The sequence below is a fragment of the Coregonus clupeaformis genome, chromosome 7, assembly GCF_020615455.1.
Source record: "Coregonus clupeaformis isolate EN_2021a chromosome 7, ASM2061545v1, whole genome shotgun sequence".
NCBI lineage: Eukaryota > Metazoa > Chordata > Actinopteri > Salmoniformes > Salmonidae > Coregonus > Coregonus clupeaformis.
The window spans coordinates 27,873,990-27,892,136 of NC_059198.1; the positions used below are offsets into that span (position 1 = coordinate 27,873,990).

Here is an 18,147-nt window from a genome sequence, read left to right on the forward strand (position 1 = left end):
GTGTGCCTTTCCAAATCATGTCCAATCAATTGAATTTACCACAGGTGGACTCCAATCAAGTTGTAGAAACATCTCAAGGATGATCAGTGGAAACAGGATGCACCTGAGCTCAATTTTGAGTCTTATTGCAAAGGGTCTGAATGATTATGTAAATAAGGTATTTCCGTTTAATTTTTAATAAAATTGTTTTCAATTTGTCATTATGGGGTATTGTGTGTAGATTGATGAGGGGGGAAAAAAACAATTTCATCCATTTTAGAATAAGGCTGTAAAGTAACAAAATGTGGAAAAAGTCAAGGGGTTTGAATACTTTCCGAATTAACTGTATGTTGTGGCCAGACATTACTCTGGATTGTCATATAGCCTACACTCAGGATAGCATGATTGATTTCCCTGCTGTAACTGCCCACAAAACCATTTATGGAACTACACTCTAAAATGTAGGGGTTCAACAAGGGTTCTTCTAAGATCCTCAAAGTTCTTTGAAGAACCTTTAGGGTTATTGGCACTGAAAATTACCCGCAAAGGGTTCTTCCAAGAACCCCATAGGAGGTGGGGTTAACCGAGGAACCTCCTTAGTTGGTGGGGGTTCTTGCAGGAACCTAACTGCCCAGCTGAAACATTTGGATTTGAATTTGAAAGGACAGTAGGTGCAGGCACTTAACTGAAACATTTAAAGATCTCCTCAATTTAAGGAAAGGGTTGTCCCTTGTATGATCTAAATTGATATGTTTTATGATGATACCATCTATCTTTTCATATTTGTGCAAATCTTTCTAAAACAGAAAATGGACAGAATTCAATGGATATCAATCAACAAAGAGGTAAGAATTTGTCTGCTATAAGATGGTGAAGGCTAGCTGTATTGGGTGCAGATTACTGAACTTTTGTGTCTGCAGGTGAGGAGGCATACAAAGGTATGTCAATTGGTATTGGTATGTTATTTTACATTTTAGTAATTTAGAAGAAACATTTATCCATTAACTTACAGTTAGTGAGTGCATACATTTTTGTTTTTCATACTGGCCCCCGTGGGAATCGAACCCACAAACCTGGCGTTGCAAGCGCCATGCTCTACCAACTGAGCACCACGGGCTATATATTATGCGTATCACATGTACCATCCTCCTTCCTTACCTCTTCAATGAAAATCCCATAGGCCTCAACATTATGGACAAGGTATGTGTATGAAAACCATTATCAAAACAGTTTTTTTCATTCACATTTACCACGAAAACTAAGGTATGAATACTGTCGTCTGCATAAAACATTAACATCAACATGCCAGAGGATATACCCATTGGACTTGGGGCTCTACTGGGAGTTTACCTTATATTTGAATTTTTTTATTCTGCTTTGCTGCTAAAATCATTTAAAAAATGACAACTAAAATATGGTGTTATTGTTGTTATTGTTATGGTTATTATTATTATTATTATTATTATTATTATTAAATATTATTATTATTATTATTATTCATAATAGGGGAGGGGGGAGTAGTTCAAAAATTAATCCCAAAAAGTTATTCAAAGGGTTCTTTGAGGATCCATTGAAAGGGGTTATTTGAAGAACTTGTAGGATTTCCCCCATAGTTTCAGTTTGAAGAACCCCTAAAGGATCCTCCAGAAACTTTTTAGAGTGTATGTGGTAGCGGCCTATAAAACCAATGTAGTTTCTAGACCAGGGGTGTCAAACGTCCGGCCCGCGGGCCGGATCAGGCCCGCAAACGGGTTTAATCCGGCCCGCGAGATGATTTTGTAAAGTATAAAAATGAGCTGCAATTTTTCAATAAAAGAAACTGCTGTTCCAATTGTGTCCACCGGATGGCGCAATGGCAATTGTGTTAAGCAAGCAAACTGTTTATACCGGGGCAGAGCAAATAGGTCAAGCAAGTGCAGCCAGTCCGGATGAGCTACTTTGTTTTGCCCGCGATATTTATTACGGCTTCTACTTTTAACATTATGTGCTTTGGCACCCTCATTGCCCCAATATGTCTCTGTCAAAAAAGAGAAAAGTGGACGCAGAGTGCAGAGTGTTCCAAGAAAAATTGTCATCCTTCTATTTATTCACGGAATTGAATGGGAAAGCTGTATGTTTGGTGTGTTCACAGCATGTTGCAGTGCTGAAAGAATATAACCTTCGTCGCCACTATGTGAGTCTTCATGCCGACAAATAAGACAACTTTCAAGGACAGCGGAGAAGAGAGAAGGTGAATGAACTGTTGGCGGGTCTGAAGAAACAGCAGTCTGTGTTTACTCACAGCCGAGACATCAGTGACGCTGCAGTGAAAGCTAGCTACCTCATTGCTAATGAAATCGCAGTGGCTTCAAAACCATTTAGTGAGGGTGAATTTGTAAAAACATGCATGATGAAGGCAGCAGAGATTGTGTGCCCTGAAAAGCACCAGGCTTTTGCAAATATCAGCCTGACAAGAAACACAGTTGCAGACAGGATTTCCGATCTTTCAGTGGATTTGGACAGCCAGTTGAAGCAAAAAGTAAAGTAATTAATTGCGTTTTCGGTTGCAATTGATGAAAGCACGGACATTACAGATGTTGCACAACTGGCCATTTTCATCCGCAGAGTTGATGACACATTGACCGTCACCAAGGAGTTCGTGGAGTTGGTGACTATGACAGATACAAAGACAGCAGCTGATATTTTCACTGCACTCGTCAGCGTGCTGGACAGGGTCGGAGTGGACTGGTCCCGCGCTGTCAGCCTGGCTACAGATGGTGCGCCCTCAATGATCGGGAAAAAAGCAGGCGTTGTGACAAAGTTCAGAGAGAACGTGCAATCTGCAAATGGAGGACGTGATTTTTGGACTTTTCACTGTATTTTGCACCAGGAGGCTTTGTGTTGCAAGTCATTGAAGATGGATAACGTCATGAAGGTGGTTATTATTTTTATTATATTATTATTATATTATTATATTATATTATTATTATATTATTATTATTATATTATCCAAACTGTTAATTTCATCCGATCCAGAAGCCTGAATCAACGTCAGTTTGACAGCCTTCTCAGAGAGAAAGACCACATCTATGGCCTGCCATACCACACTGAGGTAAGATGGTTAAGCCGAGGTGCTGTGCTGAGGCGTTTCTTTGATTTACGAGAAGAAATTGAACAGTTCATGGAAGAAAAGGGCAAACCAGTGTTAGAATTTCATTCCGCAGAATGGATGCAGGACCTTGCATTTATGGTGGATGTTACAGAGCACCTGAATAACTTGAACAAACAGCTGCAAGGGTGCAACAAAGTTGCCACGCAGTATTATGACAGCATACGTTCTTTCAAGTTGAAGCTGTCATTGTGGGAGACGCAACTCGCCGGTGGTGATGCAGCTCACTTCCCCTGTCTGAAAAATGTGTGCGCGACCCAACATGTGGCAGACATGAAGCGGTTCAAAGATAAAATAACGGGACTGTTAAGGGAGTTTGAGCAACGCTTTCAGATTTTTGGTGAACTGGAGAAAGACTTCAACGTTTTTTGTTCGCCATTAACCGTGAATCCCTCTGATCTGCCCGTCAGCATCCAACTTGAAATAATATACTTGCAGTGTGACTCGGATTTGAAGGGCAAATTTGCCGCAGCTGGCTTGGACACATTTTATCAGAATCTCTTGCCAGGTTACCCCAACTTGACAGCCCTCGCTGCAAAACTGTTGTGCATGTTTGGAACCACATATCTTTGTGAGCAAGTTCTCTGTAATGAGCATAAATAAAACAAAGCTGCGCTCAAGGCTCACGCACAAGCACTTGAATCACATCCTGAAGTTGGCTGCCACTCAGGATGTGACGCCTGATATTGATGTGCTGGTGAAAGCTAAAAGATGCCAGGTATCAGGAGTCAAACTATGCAACCCCACTTAAAGTGCTGCATGAGACACCCTGATATAGTTCTGTGATCTGTGATATACTTCTGTGAATCACTGAGGCATTGTGTGTTTGTGTGTTGTTTGTCCTCAGAATTTCAAATAACTTGAGGTGTTTTATGATTAATAGTGATGTTGTGCTTTTGGACACACTGTCCTCAGGCTCCAGCTTTATGTTTATATGTTTTTATGTTGATGTGCTATTGTTTTTAATTGATTTTATTTTATTTGTATATTTAACATATTCTTGACTCTGTGGTTCTTGCACTTGTTTGGGGAACAGGATTTCATTATTTGTATCAACATTTCTGCCTGAGAAATGACACCTGATATAGTTCTGTGATCTGTGAAACAGTTCTGTGAATCACTGAGGCATTGTGTGTTTGTGTGTTCTTTTTCTTTAGAATTTTCAAATAAACTTGAGGTGTTTTATGATTAATAGTGATGTTGTGCTTGTACTATTTTGGACACACTGTCCTCAGGCTCCAGCTTTATGTTTTATGTTGATAGTATTAAAACAAAGAAAACAATCTGAAGTTGTTGTTTTTAAGTTATATATACCATGATTTTACCGGTCCGGCCCACTTGGGAATAGATTTTCCTCCATGTGGCCCCTGAGCTAAAATGAGTTTGACACCCCCTATTCTAGACAATTTACAATTTTGCTGACGTTTGCAAATGGTGTCTTAGAGGATGTTGACTCAGCTTGAGGAAGCATCTGGAGAGCATTTCTATAGGGGACACCCTAAAACAGAGGAAGTCTGTTATGTGGAGTCCTGGGATTGGTCTGTAGGGGAAAACACCCATATCAGGTTACATAGGATATATATACTATGGTTTGGGACAAAGGAGGGGAGAACAACATATTAAGAGATTGGGCCGTTGTTCTCCAGATGTCTGCAGAAGTCTGTAAATTGGCGCTGAGATCTTCAATGTAATAAATAATTATAATCGAGGACAGTGTCAGCGGATTTCTTGTTCTCACAGCATCTCAGCATAGTTCTCGACACTACACCAACAACTATGTTATTAACATATTGTTGCTTTAGTAAAGATCAGGTTTATTAATTATCAATCGACAATGATCAAGAGCTCATTTATGATTTTCAATTAATAGGATTTGACTGCTTATTTGACCAAATCACAGACTTGAGTACATATAGACCAAGGCTGTGTAGGCAATCACTTTGACTATGGCTGCAAATAGGCTATTGAGGCGGCTTATTATACTTTACGCAATAATAATGCACTAAATCACAGATTGAGCACATCATTGCGCACATGTTGTCACACATCATGAAACACATTGAGGCAAAAAGTACAGACCGTAGCCTAGTGGCAAAATATAACTCAATTGGTTGAATATGAAATTAATTTCAATATGATTGAAATAGCCTTTATATGCCCATGTATGTAGGCTACATATTAATACAGTCACCTCGTTTTTCATTTGAAGCATACTTTTATCCCTCACTTGTTTGTAACAATTGCAGATACTTCAATTGTATCTGTTTTTGTAGTCAACTTCGTTCTGACGTTACCGGCAGTCACAATCAGACAGATAGGCTAAACATCTTGATTCCATGTTTAGCGGATATCTTCTGTAAATGAATTGACGCGGAAGGGCAAAAAAACATCTAACCATGCACTTTGGTTGCTCTATGAGTGGTCTGGATCACTTGTAGACCTGCAAATGTTTTGAAGAGCGTTTTTAAGAGCCACGTTACTTACGAAGGCTCTGGGAAACGACTCGGCTACTAAAGACAAAAAGGTTCTACACTGTAAGGCTTTTCTGTAATTTTCAACAGTAAAACACTGTAGAATGCACAGTAAAATACCTTACATTTATTTTACAGCATTAATGCTGTAGATTGCACTGGATTATGGGTAAAATGCTGAAAAATACAGGTATTAACTGTAATTGTAAGCCCCCTGTAAAAATTACTCTAACTTACTGTATTTCTTTACAGTAGTACCCGAACACTGCTGTAGTTGGCGACGCCAAACGGTCTGTGGTGTGTGTGTGTGTGTGAGAGAGAGGGAGAAAGAGAGCTGTATCGCATAGCAATGATCTTAAGGCTACGAAGGCTCTGGGAAACGAGGCCCTGCGACTTATATGTATGCTTTGTAAATATGACCTGTAAATAGTTTACTATTGTGTTCTGCATCGTACTGGCCGCCCACTTGTTTTCTTTCTTCGATTACCTGCCATATAGGGGCCTAGCTCCACTTCCCTCATCTAAATAGGGTATAGCCTAAATATTGATGTTGAGGATTTGGTGGTGGAACTGTCCCCAAAATTGCTAAACGAATATAATCACTTGTCTGGGGTGCATTTAGAAATACCGACTGCCCATGGCTGCGACAACCACTTTCATGAACTTCTGCCAGGTTGCCTGGATTTCAGGAGTGAAAGCTGCTCCGAACTTGGCGGCAATGGCAATTGTGAGGACGTCAGCCAACACCTGTGGACAAAAAACAAAGAAGGAAGACGTTAAATAAGACTGCCGTTTTTGTTTTACCTTTGGAATTAGACGTATTGTTCTAAATGTTATACGTGTAGGCCTACCTCAGTATAGCCAAAAAAATAAGTATATCAAGACAGAAGGCATACCATGAAATTGTAAGGGTCAACGAAGAGTTTGTTAGCGTGGGTCTCGCTCAGTGACTTGTATGTGGCCAAGATGTTGCCCATGTTCTTCACAGCTTTATCCAGAGCTCCACACACGACCTTGCCGTGAGCAGCAACTTTGGGGTTGCCCATGATTGCTGCAGGATGGTGCTCTTCTCTGCATCTGTCCAGTCAACCATGTTGTCAGTGTTTGTTCTTCGGTTTTGCAACAAGATAAAACAAATTAATGTATTGTGTAGGGAGACGCTTTGCATGCCACTAATATTTATGAGTGCGCTCCGCCCACTGGAGGCGGCGCATGTGATTGGCTCTGGCAAAGATAAGTATTGGCCAAGTGAGCGCTTCAGCTCTCGAACATGATTACATAAATTCCAATCATTTATCTGATAAAAAGGACAATAAACGTTAATTTATTGGTGTGACATTATCAAGTCTGTAGGTTAGATCCTAAAATCTAATAGGCCTGTACAGTTTTATCTAGTTACCAACGTTTCAAAATTCGCATGATCACAGCTAAACAGTTTTAATTGATCTAACTAATGCAAGAATAAAAGCAAGGTTACGGCAAAACTCTTCCGAATATCATATTTCCTTCATTAATGTGTATAAGGCTATTCAAAGGAAAAAATAGAAAGAGATGCAATTTGATAATTCCAACCAATTCCGGCCTTTAAATTGGCACAGTTTCTTATCTCTGACAAAATTATGCCTTCCTTTTTTAAATCGGGTTATTCAGACCGGTCCTGCACATTTTAAGTTATTAATTTCAAGACATTAAATGTGATAAGCAGGAATGTCCAGTATTATTTGCGGATAGGTGTGTACCCATGTCCTCGCATGACCTCTCTGACTTTTCTTTCGATCATCATTCGAAGTCCAATCAACCTTTTAATTGGGAATCATATCCAACTTAAATTGAACACCAGAATAGGTATATCATAGATACATACAAATGTGAAATACGTCACCATGAATAAATATTTTCCAATTTAATGCAGGTCTTTGAAGGTGGATTTGATTTCTACAATTGAATTTACAGATGTAATATATATTATAGAACTCTACAAATCAAATATATAGCCTACCTTTAATTATTTAACATTATGTAGGATAGAACGACATTTGCGTCATAATCTAAACCTATGCCATTTCAAATAGCCAATGAACTATCAATGAAATATTTGGCAAAATCAGCTGCATCTTTTGAATTAATTTATTGGAAATATATGCTTGTTTAGGCTACTCTGAAACATTTCGTTTTATGCAACGAAAAAAATAAATAATAATAAAATAATAATAATAATTTCTTAAAGAAAGAATTCTGAGAATTATTGTGTTTAACCTGCTGACAGCAGCCTATGTGCCTACCCGTACGAAGCATTTTAACATACAATAAGTAAACTACATTGATTACATTGTAGACACAGACGATGGGAGAAATATGATACGCGTAATGCTTAGAAGTTGAAAATCGGATAAAAACGCCTATGGTACAAACTATTCTGTACCTTCCTTTGCAGGATGCTGACTGCTTACCCACAGACTAAGACCTACTTCTCCCACTGGGCTGACCTGAGCCCCGGCTCTGCCCCAGTCAAGAAGCATCATCACAGGTGCAATTGGTAATGCTGTCGGAAAGATGGACAACCTCGTCGGCGGACTGAGTGCTCTTAGCGATCTGCACGGTTTCAAGCTACGTGTTGACCCTGGAAACTTCAAGGTTCACTCCCAGATAACCTATTGTCTCTATATTGATCACTCTCGACATTACATTTACGTCATTTTGCAGACGCTCTTATCCAGAGCGACTTACAGGAGCAATTAGGGTTTAGTGCCTTGCTTAAGGGCACATCGACAGATGTTTTCACCTAGTCGGCTCAGGGATTAGAACCAGCGACCTTTCGGTTACTGGCACAACGCTCTTACCCACTAAACTACCTGCCGCCCACATCAACTCTAAGTCTGTTGCTATGGCTTAGTCCTTCAATATAAACTTTTAAAATATACTTTTTAGATTCTGTCCCACAACATCCTTGTGACCCAGGCTGTTCATTTCCTGCGGATTTCACTCCCCGAAGTGAACATTGCTGTGGATAAATTCCTTGCAGCCTTGTCCGCTTCCCTGGCTGACAAATACAGATAAGACCGTCTTGAAAGTCCAAAATTGGACTTCAGTTCCTGGTCTGTTGTTATCACAATAAAATAAACAGGCAATTAATTAAGTTATGTACTCTGTTTGTGTCCTTATTCCACCACAGTTCACCATCACAAAGTCATATTTGAATTTCATCACTACCACATCTAGATTGAATACATTAAATGAAGAAAGGAGGGAATAAAGTATTAAATAGTGCTTTAGGCCCACCATGGACTAGCTCAGTATGTTGTTCTCCATAACTTTGGATAGCCTATCTAATACGTGTAACTAGAATTTTGCTGACCTCATTTAATATTTGATGAATGTGGAGTTGTTCCCGATAGGGATTGGTAAACTGAATGGGCTATATAGAGTCTCCCGAGTGGCGCAGTGGTCTAAGGCACTGCATCGCAGTGCTAGCTGTGCCACTAGAGATCCTGGTTCGAATCCAGGCTCTGTCGTAGCCGGCCGCGACCGGGAGACCCATGGGGCGGCGCACAATTGGCTCAGCGTCGTCCAGGGTAGGGGAGGGAATGGCTGGCAGGGAGGTAGCTCAGTTGGTAGAGCATGGCGTTTGCAACGCCAGGGTTGTGGGTTCGATTCCCACGGGGGGCCAGTATAAAAAAAATACAAATAAAAAAACAATTCTAAAAAATTATAATGTATACACTCACTAACTGTAAGTCGCTCTGGATAAGAGCGTCTGCTAAATGACTAAAATGTAAATGTGAAATGTAGAATGAACGCTGCTTGCACCCACCCGCCCGACTAAAATCACTATCTCGGCGGGTCTGACTTAGAATTTGTGGACAACTACAAATACCTAGGTGTCTGGTTAGACCGTAAACTCTCCTTCCAGACTCACATTAAGCATCTCCAATTTTATTTTTTATTTATTTATTTCACCTTTATTTAACCAGGTAAACCAGTTGAGAACAAGTTCTCATGTACAACTGCGACCTGGCCAAGATAAAGCAAAGCAGTGCGATAAAAACAACAACACAGAGTTACATATGGGGTAAAACCAGTGGCGGCTGGCCGATAGAGGGCGCTAGGGCGCCGCCCCCTTAAATAAAATTATTTAAAAAAATAAAATAAAAAATAAATAAAAATAATAATAATAATAATAAAAACATCAGTATGTCAATATTTGTGTGTTTGAAATATGGAATGCACACAGTAATATGTGTAAGATATGATAGAAAATCATATTCGCAACCTTTCCTCTGCCTGTCAAACGCCTCGTCAGCTCTGGGCGATACAGAAAGTGCCCCGAGGAGGCGGGTCTACGTAGCAGTTAAGCCAATTGCTAATTTAAGATATGAATGTATGACATAAAATGTAGCCAATCAGCGATCTTAAATCGAATCCAAGGAGGGCGATTATTTTATCGCCCCAAGCTCGCCCCTGATAAAATAAGGACCGGGCTCCAGTGGCGCCATTTTTACTAGACGACAATGGCGAGCGCAAAGCGTTACTCCTCCAAGACCCAACCCTAACTCGGTGAAATCTCTCCTCCAAGATCCGTTTGAGAGGAGAACTTTGTCAGAGAAAGTTCGGGTGAAAGAGCTGGGCCCAGATCAACCTGACCTCTCAATCAGACAGCAGGCTAGCGAGAAAGGGAAGCAGTATATGCGCGGCTTCTCCCGTAGCTGGTACACCAGGAAGGCTTGGCTAGCTGGGTGCACTGATGCTAATGCTTTATTTTGCTTTCCGTGCTTGCTTTTTAAAACGACGGGGTCAGATTCAGCATGGACAGGTACCGGAGTGAGGGATATGAAGCACCTGTCAGAGAAGGTAAAGAAACATGAGAACACCAGGGCACACATGGACAACTCTGTAAAGCTAGCTGTATTAGGAAGGGTGAACATTGCTACGCAGCTGGATGACGGCCACAGGATTGCGGTGAGGAAACACAATGAGGAGGTGGATAAAAACAGGCACATTCTATCCAAAATTATCGATTGTGTGAAGTTCTGTGGGGCTTTTGAGTTGGCCTTGCGTGGGCACGAGGAGACTGACTCCTCGGACAACCCCGGCATTTTCCGGGGCTTAGTGGATTTTGTTGCCTCCCTCGACAGTGTGCTGGAGGAGCACCTGAAGACAGCTACCGTTTTTAAGGGCACGTCAAAGACGATACAGAACGAGCTGTTGGACTGTATGCTGTCAGTGCTTAAGGATTACATCCTGGAGGAAGTAAAGAGTGCTGATTTTATCGCCATTCAAGCTGACGAGACGACTGACGTTTCCACCCACTGCCAGTTGGTGCTTGTGATACGCTACATCGATGCTAAAAGTAACGTCCCAAGAGCGTTTTTCGAAGTTCATTTTGATCGAGAACGCAACCGCCGACACCATCGCTACAGCGCTGCTGGAGAGGCTCAGCACCATACTCTCACATGGACAAAAGGCCAAACTTATTGCCCAGGCTTACGACGGAGCAAGTGTGATGAGGGGAGCCACCGGCGGAGTGCAACGTAAAATAGTGGATGTGTACGAAAATGCGCACTACGTCCACTGCTATGCACATCAGCTGAACCTCATCATGCAGCAGGCTACTTCACGCATACCCAGGATCGGCACTTTCTTTTCCGACCTTGCAGGATTTTCTGCTTTCTTCTCCAGGTCTCCCAAGCGAACCACCGTGCTTGACGAAGTGGTTGCGCATAGACTCCCCAGAGCCTCTACAACACGGTGGAACTTCCACAGTCGCGCTGTAAACACTGTGTACGAGTACAGGGATGACCTCCTAACGTGTTTCCAGACCATCAGAGACTCTGGGAACTTTGATGCCCCGACTGTCAGAGAGGCGGGGGGCTTTGTGAGGATGCTCGAAGACGAGGCTTTCTGTTTTTTCCTGGCACTGTTCCACAAGATCATGCCAAATGTGGACATGCTTTTCAGCCAGCTGCAGAAGAGGAACATCGACCCTGTCTTCATTAAAGCACTTGTCCAGAGGTTCACAGACAGCATGCTAACAATCAGGTAATAACTATATTTACTATTGGCTGATAAAGATGTTGTTAGAAAGATGAATAGTTCACTTACAACAGTTTAAAAGCCTAAATGTGGGTCATCAAAGTGAGTGATTATCATAGAGCCGTCACAATTATATTTGTTTTAGTATTTTAAAAGGAAAGAGAAGACACAATCAGACGTTGATAATAATGCAGGAAAGTACTACACAGTTTGTAATAATTATTCAGGTGTCCACCAGGTCAATTTCTAGAAGAGGCCTAGTTGTTATTGAAGATTAACTTTATTGCTAAGTGCACAGCAGAACAAAATGATGTTGCATCCCTCTCACAAATGTAATAGAAAAAGGCTTTAAAACGTAATAACATCAGTTAATTATGTACATCACAGGTTAAAAGCAGTTACTAGACATAGTTTGTGTGTATATACACACTATCTGTCTGTCTGTCTGTCTGTCTGTCTGTCATATATATATATATATATATATATATAAAAGTCACTGGTTGTGTGTTGAGGGGGAATTACAGTGAGTTAAGAAGTCTGATTGCAAGTTATCAAATTAAACTTTATTTTTTGGACCCAGGGCCTCAATTCCGTCTTTGTGTGGGGACAGCGCATCTGACGAGCAGCAACAGCCCATCAAGCGACGGAGGATGCTGGGACCAGGAGAACAACAGAGGTTGGCTATAGAGGTAAGTTGTGATGTAATTGTCAGTGTTTCCCCCTAGAACTTTTTTCAGGCCTGGTAGTATGTAGCCAAAACCCTGAACAATCAGCACCTTGGTAATCATATACTTGAGTTGGACATAGGCATGTGTCAGTCAGGATCACTTGCATCAAAATAGCTTAATTGCAAATTAAAGCTGATGATGTATCTTTTACACTATTGCACGGAGAGTTGTTCCCACAACACAGTGTGAAGTTCCCCGATACAGCGCTTGAAACAACCGTGGAGGCGTACCCCATGTTGAACAAGGCCAAGCTCAAAACCGAACTGTCCCTCATCTATGAGAACAGTGAGTTCAAGGCTTGTAGTGGTGCAGTGCCCCTGTACCAGTTCTTCATGGAGAACAACCTTCAGAGCACTTTCACAGAGACTGCCAGCCTCCTCAAGATCCTCATCACCACACCCATGACAACTGCTGAGTCAGAAAGGTGCTTCTCTACACTGAAAAGGATCAAGACCTTCCTGAGAAACAGCATGACACAGGATCGCCTGAACGCTCTGGCCATGCTCTCCATGGAGAAGAAACTTGTCAGGGACATTCCTGACTTTAATCAAAGGGTCATTGAGAGGTTTGCCACTCAGAAGGACAGACGGGCAAAATTCCTGTACAAATAAGATGACAGACACACACACACAGAGCAGCTCTGGCCGCATGTTTCTTTGTATATAGTTGACCTTAGCATAAAAAATCCAGTTATATATGGTACTCTAGAAAGTCTTAATAGTGTCTTTGCTAATATTACTGTATATATGTTGTTTTGTATCAATTAATTGTTGCAGTTCTGGAGCACATTAACAATTAGTCACATTTAGTATGATCATAAAATACTGTATGCTATTCTTCCAGTCAAAGGTTTGAGTTCATCCACTTGATATCCATTTCTATATTATACATCCTTTTATACAGTGTAAGATTTCCTATAAACTTTATAATAATTTCATGTTATTGTCCACTTTCCACTCTGTTCTGACAGCATGCCTGTTGCGTTGCCTGTTTACTACCAATGGTGAAAAGTTCACTTTAAATGCAAATGAAAGGCTTGGGTTTGTGTAATATGTTTTTGTGTAAGAATGCCTCAACTTTTTAATATTGGCATTAAATAATTACTGAATGTTTCACTGAGCACTGCTGTCCTGCAGTTTGTGTTAAAATATATCGCGATGGTTACAGGAAAAAAAAAGTATGGCACAGCCCCACCGAGAATATTTTTCACCAGCCGCCACTGGGTAAAACAAAACAAAGTCAAAAATACGACAGAAATACATACAGTGTGTGCAAATGTAGCAAGTTATGGAGGTAAGGCAATAAATAGGCTATAGTGCAAAATAATTACAATTAGTATTAACACTGGAATGATAGATGTGTAAGAGATGATGTGCAAATAGAGATACTGGGGTACAAATGAGCAAAATAAATAACAATATAGGGATGAGGTAGTTGGGCGGGCTAATTTCAGATGGGCTGTGTACAGGTGCAGTGATCGGTAAGGTGCTCTGACAACTGATGCTTAAAGTTAGTGAGGGAGATAAGTGTCTCCAGCTTCAGAGATTTTTGCAATTTGTTCCAGTCATTGGCAGCAGAGAACTGGAAGGAATGGCGGCCAAAGGAGGTGTTGGCTTTGGGGATGACCAGTGAGATATACCTGCTGGAGCGCAGACTACGGGTGGGTGTTGCTATGGTGACCAATGAGCTAAGATAAGGCGGGGATTTGCCTAGCAGTGATTTATAGATGACCTGGAGCCAGTGGGTTTGGCGACGAATATGTAGTGAGGACCAGCCAACAAGAGCGTACAGGTCACAGTGGTGGGCAGTGGCGGCTCCTGAAAAAAATCTCAGGGGGGGCAATTTTTCTGATGATTTAGGTGACCTACACACATTTAAAAAAAAGATATGTCCAGCAACAACATGAAGACAGGGGCAGCATATAAGTCAATACTGATATACACATTACTTGCTTCAAAAAGGCCTCATGGTTGAATTGGAAATATGTGCACCTGAGCATAATTCACAACAAGCAAGCAGGAGCTTTTGATAGAGGCTACTGAAAACATTGATGCAAGTTATTGGTAATAAGACATTTTTATAGACTTCCATATTCTGCCCTCTTGTATAGATTTGTGAAAATGAACAGTGATAGACATTTTGCCTGAAAACAGAATTTGAAAATAATTTCTAGAAAAGGTAAACACAGCTATCTGTATGGCTTTGTAAAAATGAACAACCATATTCTGGCCAATTGTATAGATTTGTAAATATGATGATGTCTCCTTTCATGCATACATTTTCAAATAAAGCTCTGCTTTGAGAAAGATCGAATGATATTGTTTAATCTTACCTTATGGCCTGCACACTGCTTGTGAAGCTGTCGAGGGCACGTTTGATGAAGACAGCATCGATGTCCTTCTTCTGTAGCTTCTGGTACAGAATGTCGACGTGGGGCATGATTTTGTGAAAAAGCCCCAGGAAAAAAATAAAATCTTCTTGCTATCTATGTACCTCAGCACAAGCACCAGCTGTGTCTGTGTAGAAACGTCCGTGGTCTCGTCAGCTTGGATAGCTACGAAGTTCGCCGACTTCACCTCCTCCATAATATGTTCCCTCATGACCGCTAGCATACACTCCAGTAGCTCGTTTTGAATGGTCTTTGATGTGCCCTTGAAAACTTCAGCATTTTTAAGATGGTCATCAAACACCTCATCTAATTGTGCCACAAAGTTGACAAGTCCAAGAAAAATACCAGGGTTGGTGGAGCCCTCAGTTTCATCTTTGCCTCGCAAAGCTAACTCAAACACTCCGCAAAACTTCACACACTGGATTAGCCGGCTGAGGATGTGGCGGTTCTTGCTAACCTCATCGTTGTGGCGGCGGACAGCTAGCCTGTATCCCTCATCCAGTTGAGTGGCAATGTTCACTCTCCCCAAAGCAGACAATCTCAAACAGCTATCCATGTGGGTCTTTGACAGCTCATGTTTCTTAATCTTTTCTGAAAGATGGTGCATGTCCGTTACACCAGTCGCTGTCCAAGCGGTGCTGTCTGCCGTGCCGCCTTCAGGGTGAAAGAGTAAGCAGGGGTGGCAGAAGACTGCATTAGCTACATCGCAGCCTGCTAGCCAGGTTTTTCGTTCGTACCAATTTTTGGAAAATCCTCGGGTGTAGGACTTTTCCCCCCTTTAGTAGAAACCTGTTGAATTATTAAATTTGGTCTGGGAGGTCCTAATTGTTTCGTTGCCAATTTATCTTGATTTGTTCGCCGACAAAAATGAACTTCTTTCAAAGAGACAATCGAGTTGCACTGAACGATAGCCATCTTGACAGTAGTACGTGAATTGATTGACGCTGCTACCCGCTCTTTTCTTAGTTATGTTCATGGTTATGTTACGTATGACGAAAGCGCGTAAGTGCAAGCCCTCCCGGAACCCATAGAGATTGTATTGAAAGCTCTGATATTTGAAAAAAAAAAGATTTTACATGAGAGTCTGAGAGACTTCTGGGGCGATTTTCAACCTGACTGAAATCGCCCCAAAACGGGCGGGGCCATTTGAAGCACGACTTTAGCCTGATTGGACATTTAGTGGCAGATCAGACGTCTAGATTAGAACACTGAAAACTACTGTTTCCGTGATATAATTGATTAGAAAAAAAATCCCTTCCTTTTCCCGTTTGGCAGTGCGTCGCCCATATCGCCCTAATGAACACACCGCCCCTGGTGGTGGGTAGTATATGGGGCTTTGTAGACAAAACGGATGGCACTGTGATAGACTACATCCAATTTGCTGAGTAGAGTGTTGGAGGCTATTTTGTAAATGACATCGCCGAAGTCAAGGATCGGTATGATAGTCAGTTTTACGAGGGCATGTTTGGCAGCATGAGTGAAGGAGGCTTTGTTGCGAAATAGGAAACCGATTCTAGATTTAACTTTGGATTGGAGAATCTTAATGTGAGTCTGGAAGGAGAGTTTACAGTCTAACCAGACACCTAGATATTTGTAGTTGTCCACATACTCTAGGTCAGACCCGTCGAGAGTAGTGATTCTAGTCGGGTGGGCGGGTGCAAGCAGCGTTCGGTTGAAGAGCATGCATTTAGTTTTACTAGTGTTTAAGAGCAGTTGGAGGCTACTGAAGGAGTGTTGTATGGCATTGAAGCTCGTTTGGAGGTTTGTTAACACAGTGTCCAATGAAGGGCCAGATGTATACAAAACGGTGTCTTCTGCGTAGAGGTGGATCTGAGAGTCACCAGCAGCAAGAGCGACGTCATTGATATACACAGAGAAAAGAGTCGGCCCAAGAATTGAACCCTGTGGCACCCCCATAAAGACTGCCATAGGTCCAGACAACAGGCCCTCCGATTTGACACATTGAACTCTATCTGAGAAGTAGTTGGTGAACCAGGCGAGGCAGTCATTTGAGAAACCAAGGCTATTTAGTCTGCCAATAAGAATGCGGTGGTTGACAGAGTCGAAAGCCTTGGCCAGGTCAATGAAAATGGCTGCACAGTACTGTCTATTATCGATCGCGGTTATAATATCGTTTAGGACCTTGAGCGTGGCTGAAGTGGACCCATGACCAGCTCGGAAACCGGATTGCATAGCGGAGAAGGTACGGTGGGATTCGAAATGGTCGGTGATCTGTTTGTTGACTTTCAAAAACTTTTGAAAGGCAGGGCAGGATGGATATGGGTCTGTAACAGTTTGGATCTAGAGTGTCACCCCCCTTTGAAGAGGGGGGATGACCGCGGCAGCTTTCCAATCTCTGGGGATCTCAGACGTTACGAAAGAGAGATTGAACAGGCTAGTAATAGGGGTTGCGACAATTTGGCGGCTAGTTTTAGAAAGAAAGGGTCCAGATTGTCTAGCCCAGATGATTTGTAGGGGTCCAGATTTTGCAGCTCTTTCAGAACATCAGCTGTCTGGATTTGTGTGAAGGAGAAGCGGGGGGCATGGGCAAATTGCAGCGGAGGGTGCAGAGCTGGTGGCCGGGGTAGTGGTAGCCAGGTGGAAAGCATGGCCAGCCGTAGCAAAATGCTTGTTGAAATTCTCGATTATTGTAGATTTATCGGTGGTGATAGTGTTTCCTAGCCTCAGTGCAGTGGGCAGCTGGGAGGAAGTGCTCTTATTTTCCATGGACTTTACAGTGTCCCAAAACTTTTTGGAGTTAGTGCTACAGGATGCAAATTTCTGTTTGAAAAAAGTTAGCCTTTACTTTCCTAACTGCTTGTGTATATTGGTTCCTAACTTCCCTGAAAAGTTGCATATCGCGGGGGCTATTTGATGCTAATGCAGTACGCCACAGGATGTTTTTGTGCTGGTCAAGGGCAGTCAAGTCTGAGGAGAACCAGGGGCTATATCTGTTCTTAGTTCTGTATTTTTGAATGGGGCATGTTTATTTAAGATTGAGAGGAAATTACTTTTAAAGAACAACCAGGCATCCTCTACTGACGGAATGAGATCTATATCCATCCAGGATACCTGGGCCAGGTCAATTAGGAAGGCCTGCTCGCTGAAGTGTTTTTGGGAGCGTTTGACAGTGATGAGGGGTGGTCGTTTGACCGCGGACCCGTTACGGACGCAGGCAATAAGGCAGTGATCGCTGAGATCCTGGTTGAAGACAGCGGAGGTGTATTTAGAGGGTAAGTTAGTCAGGATGATATCTATGAGGGTACCCATGTTTACGGATTTAGGGTTGTACCTGGTAGGTTCGTTGATAATTTGTGTGAGATTGAGGGCATCTAGTTTAGATTGTAGGACGGCCGGGGTGTTAAGCATATCCCAATTTAGGTCACCAAGCAGTACGAACTC

At 42.0% G+C, this 18,147-nt stretch overlaps 1 protein-coding gene across 1 annotated transcript; it reads right to left on the minus strand.

The window, feature by feature from the left end:
• Window positions 1-6,216: 6,216 nt before the first annotated feature.
• LOC121569099 (hemoglobin subunit beta-1-like) lies at window positions 6,217-6,660 on the minus strand. Its single transcript, XM_041879735.1, has 2 exons — window positions 6,495-6,660; window positions 6,217-6,345 (listed from the first exon to the last, which is right to left on the minus strand). The coding sequence occupies exons 1-2, from the start codon at window positions 6,642-6,644 to the stop codon at window positions 6,217-6,219; spliced, it is 279 nt and encodes a 92-aa protein (XP_041735669.1). The 5' UTR covers window positions 6,645-6,660.
• Between the last annotated feature and the right edge of the window lie 11,487 nt (window positions 6,661-18,147).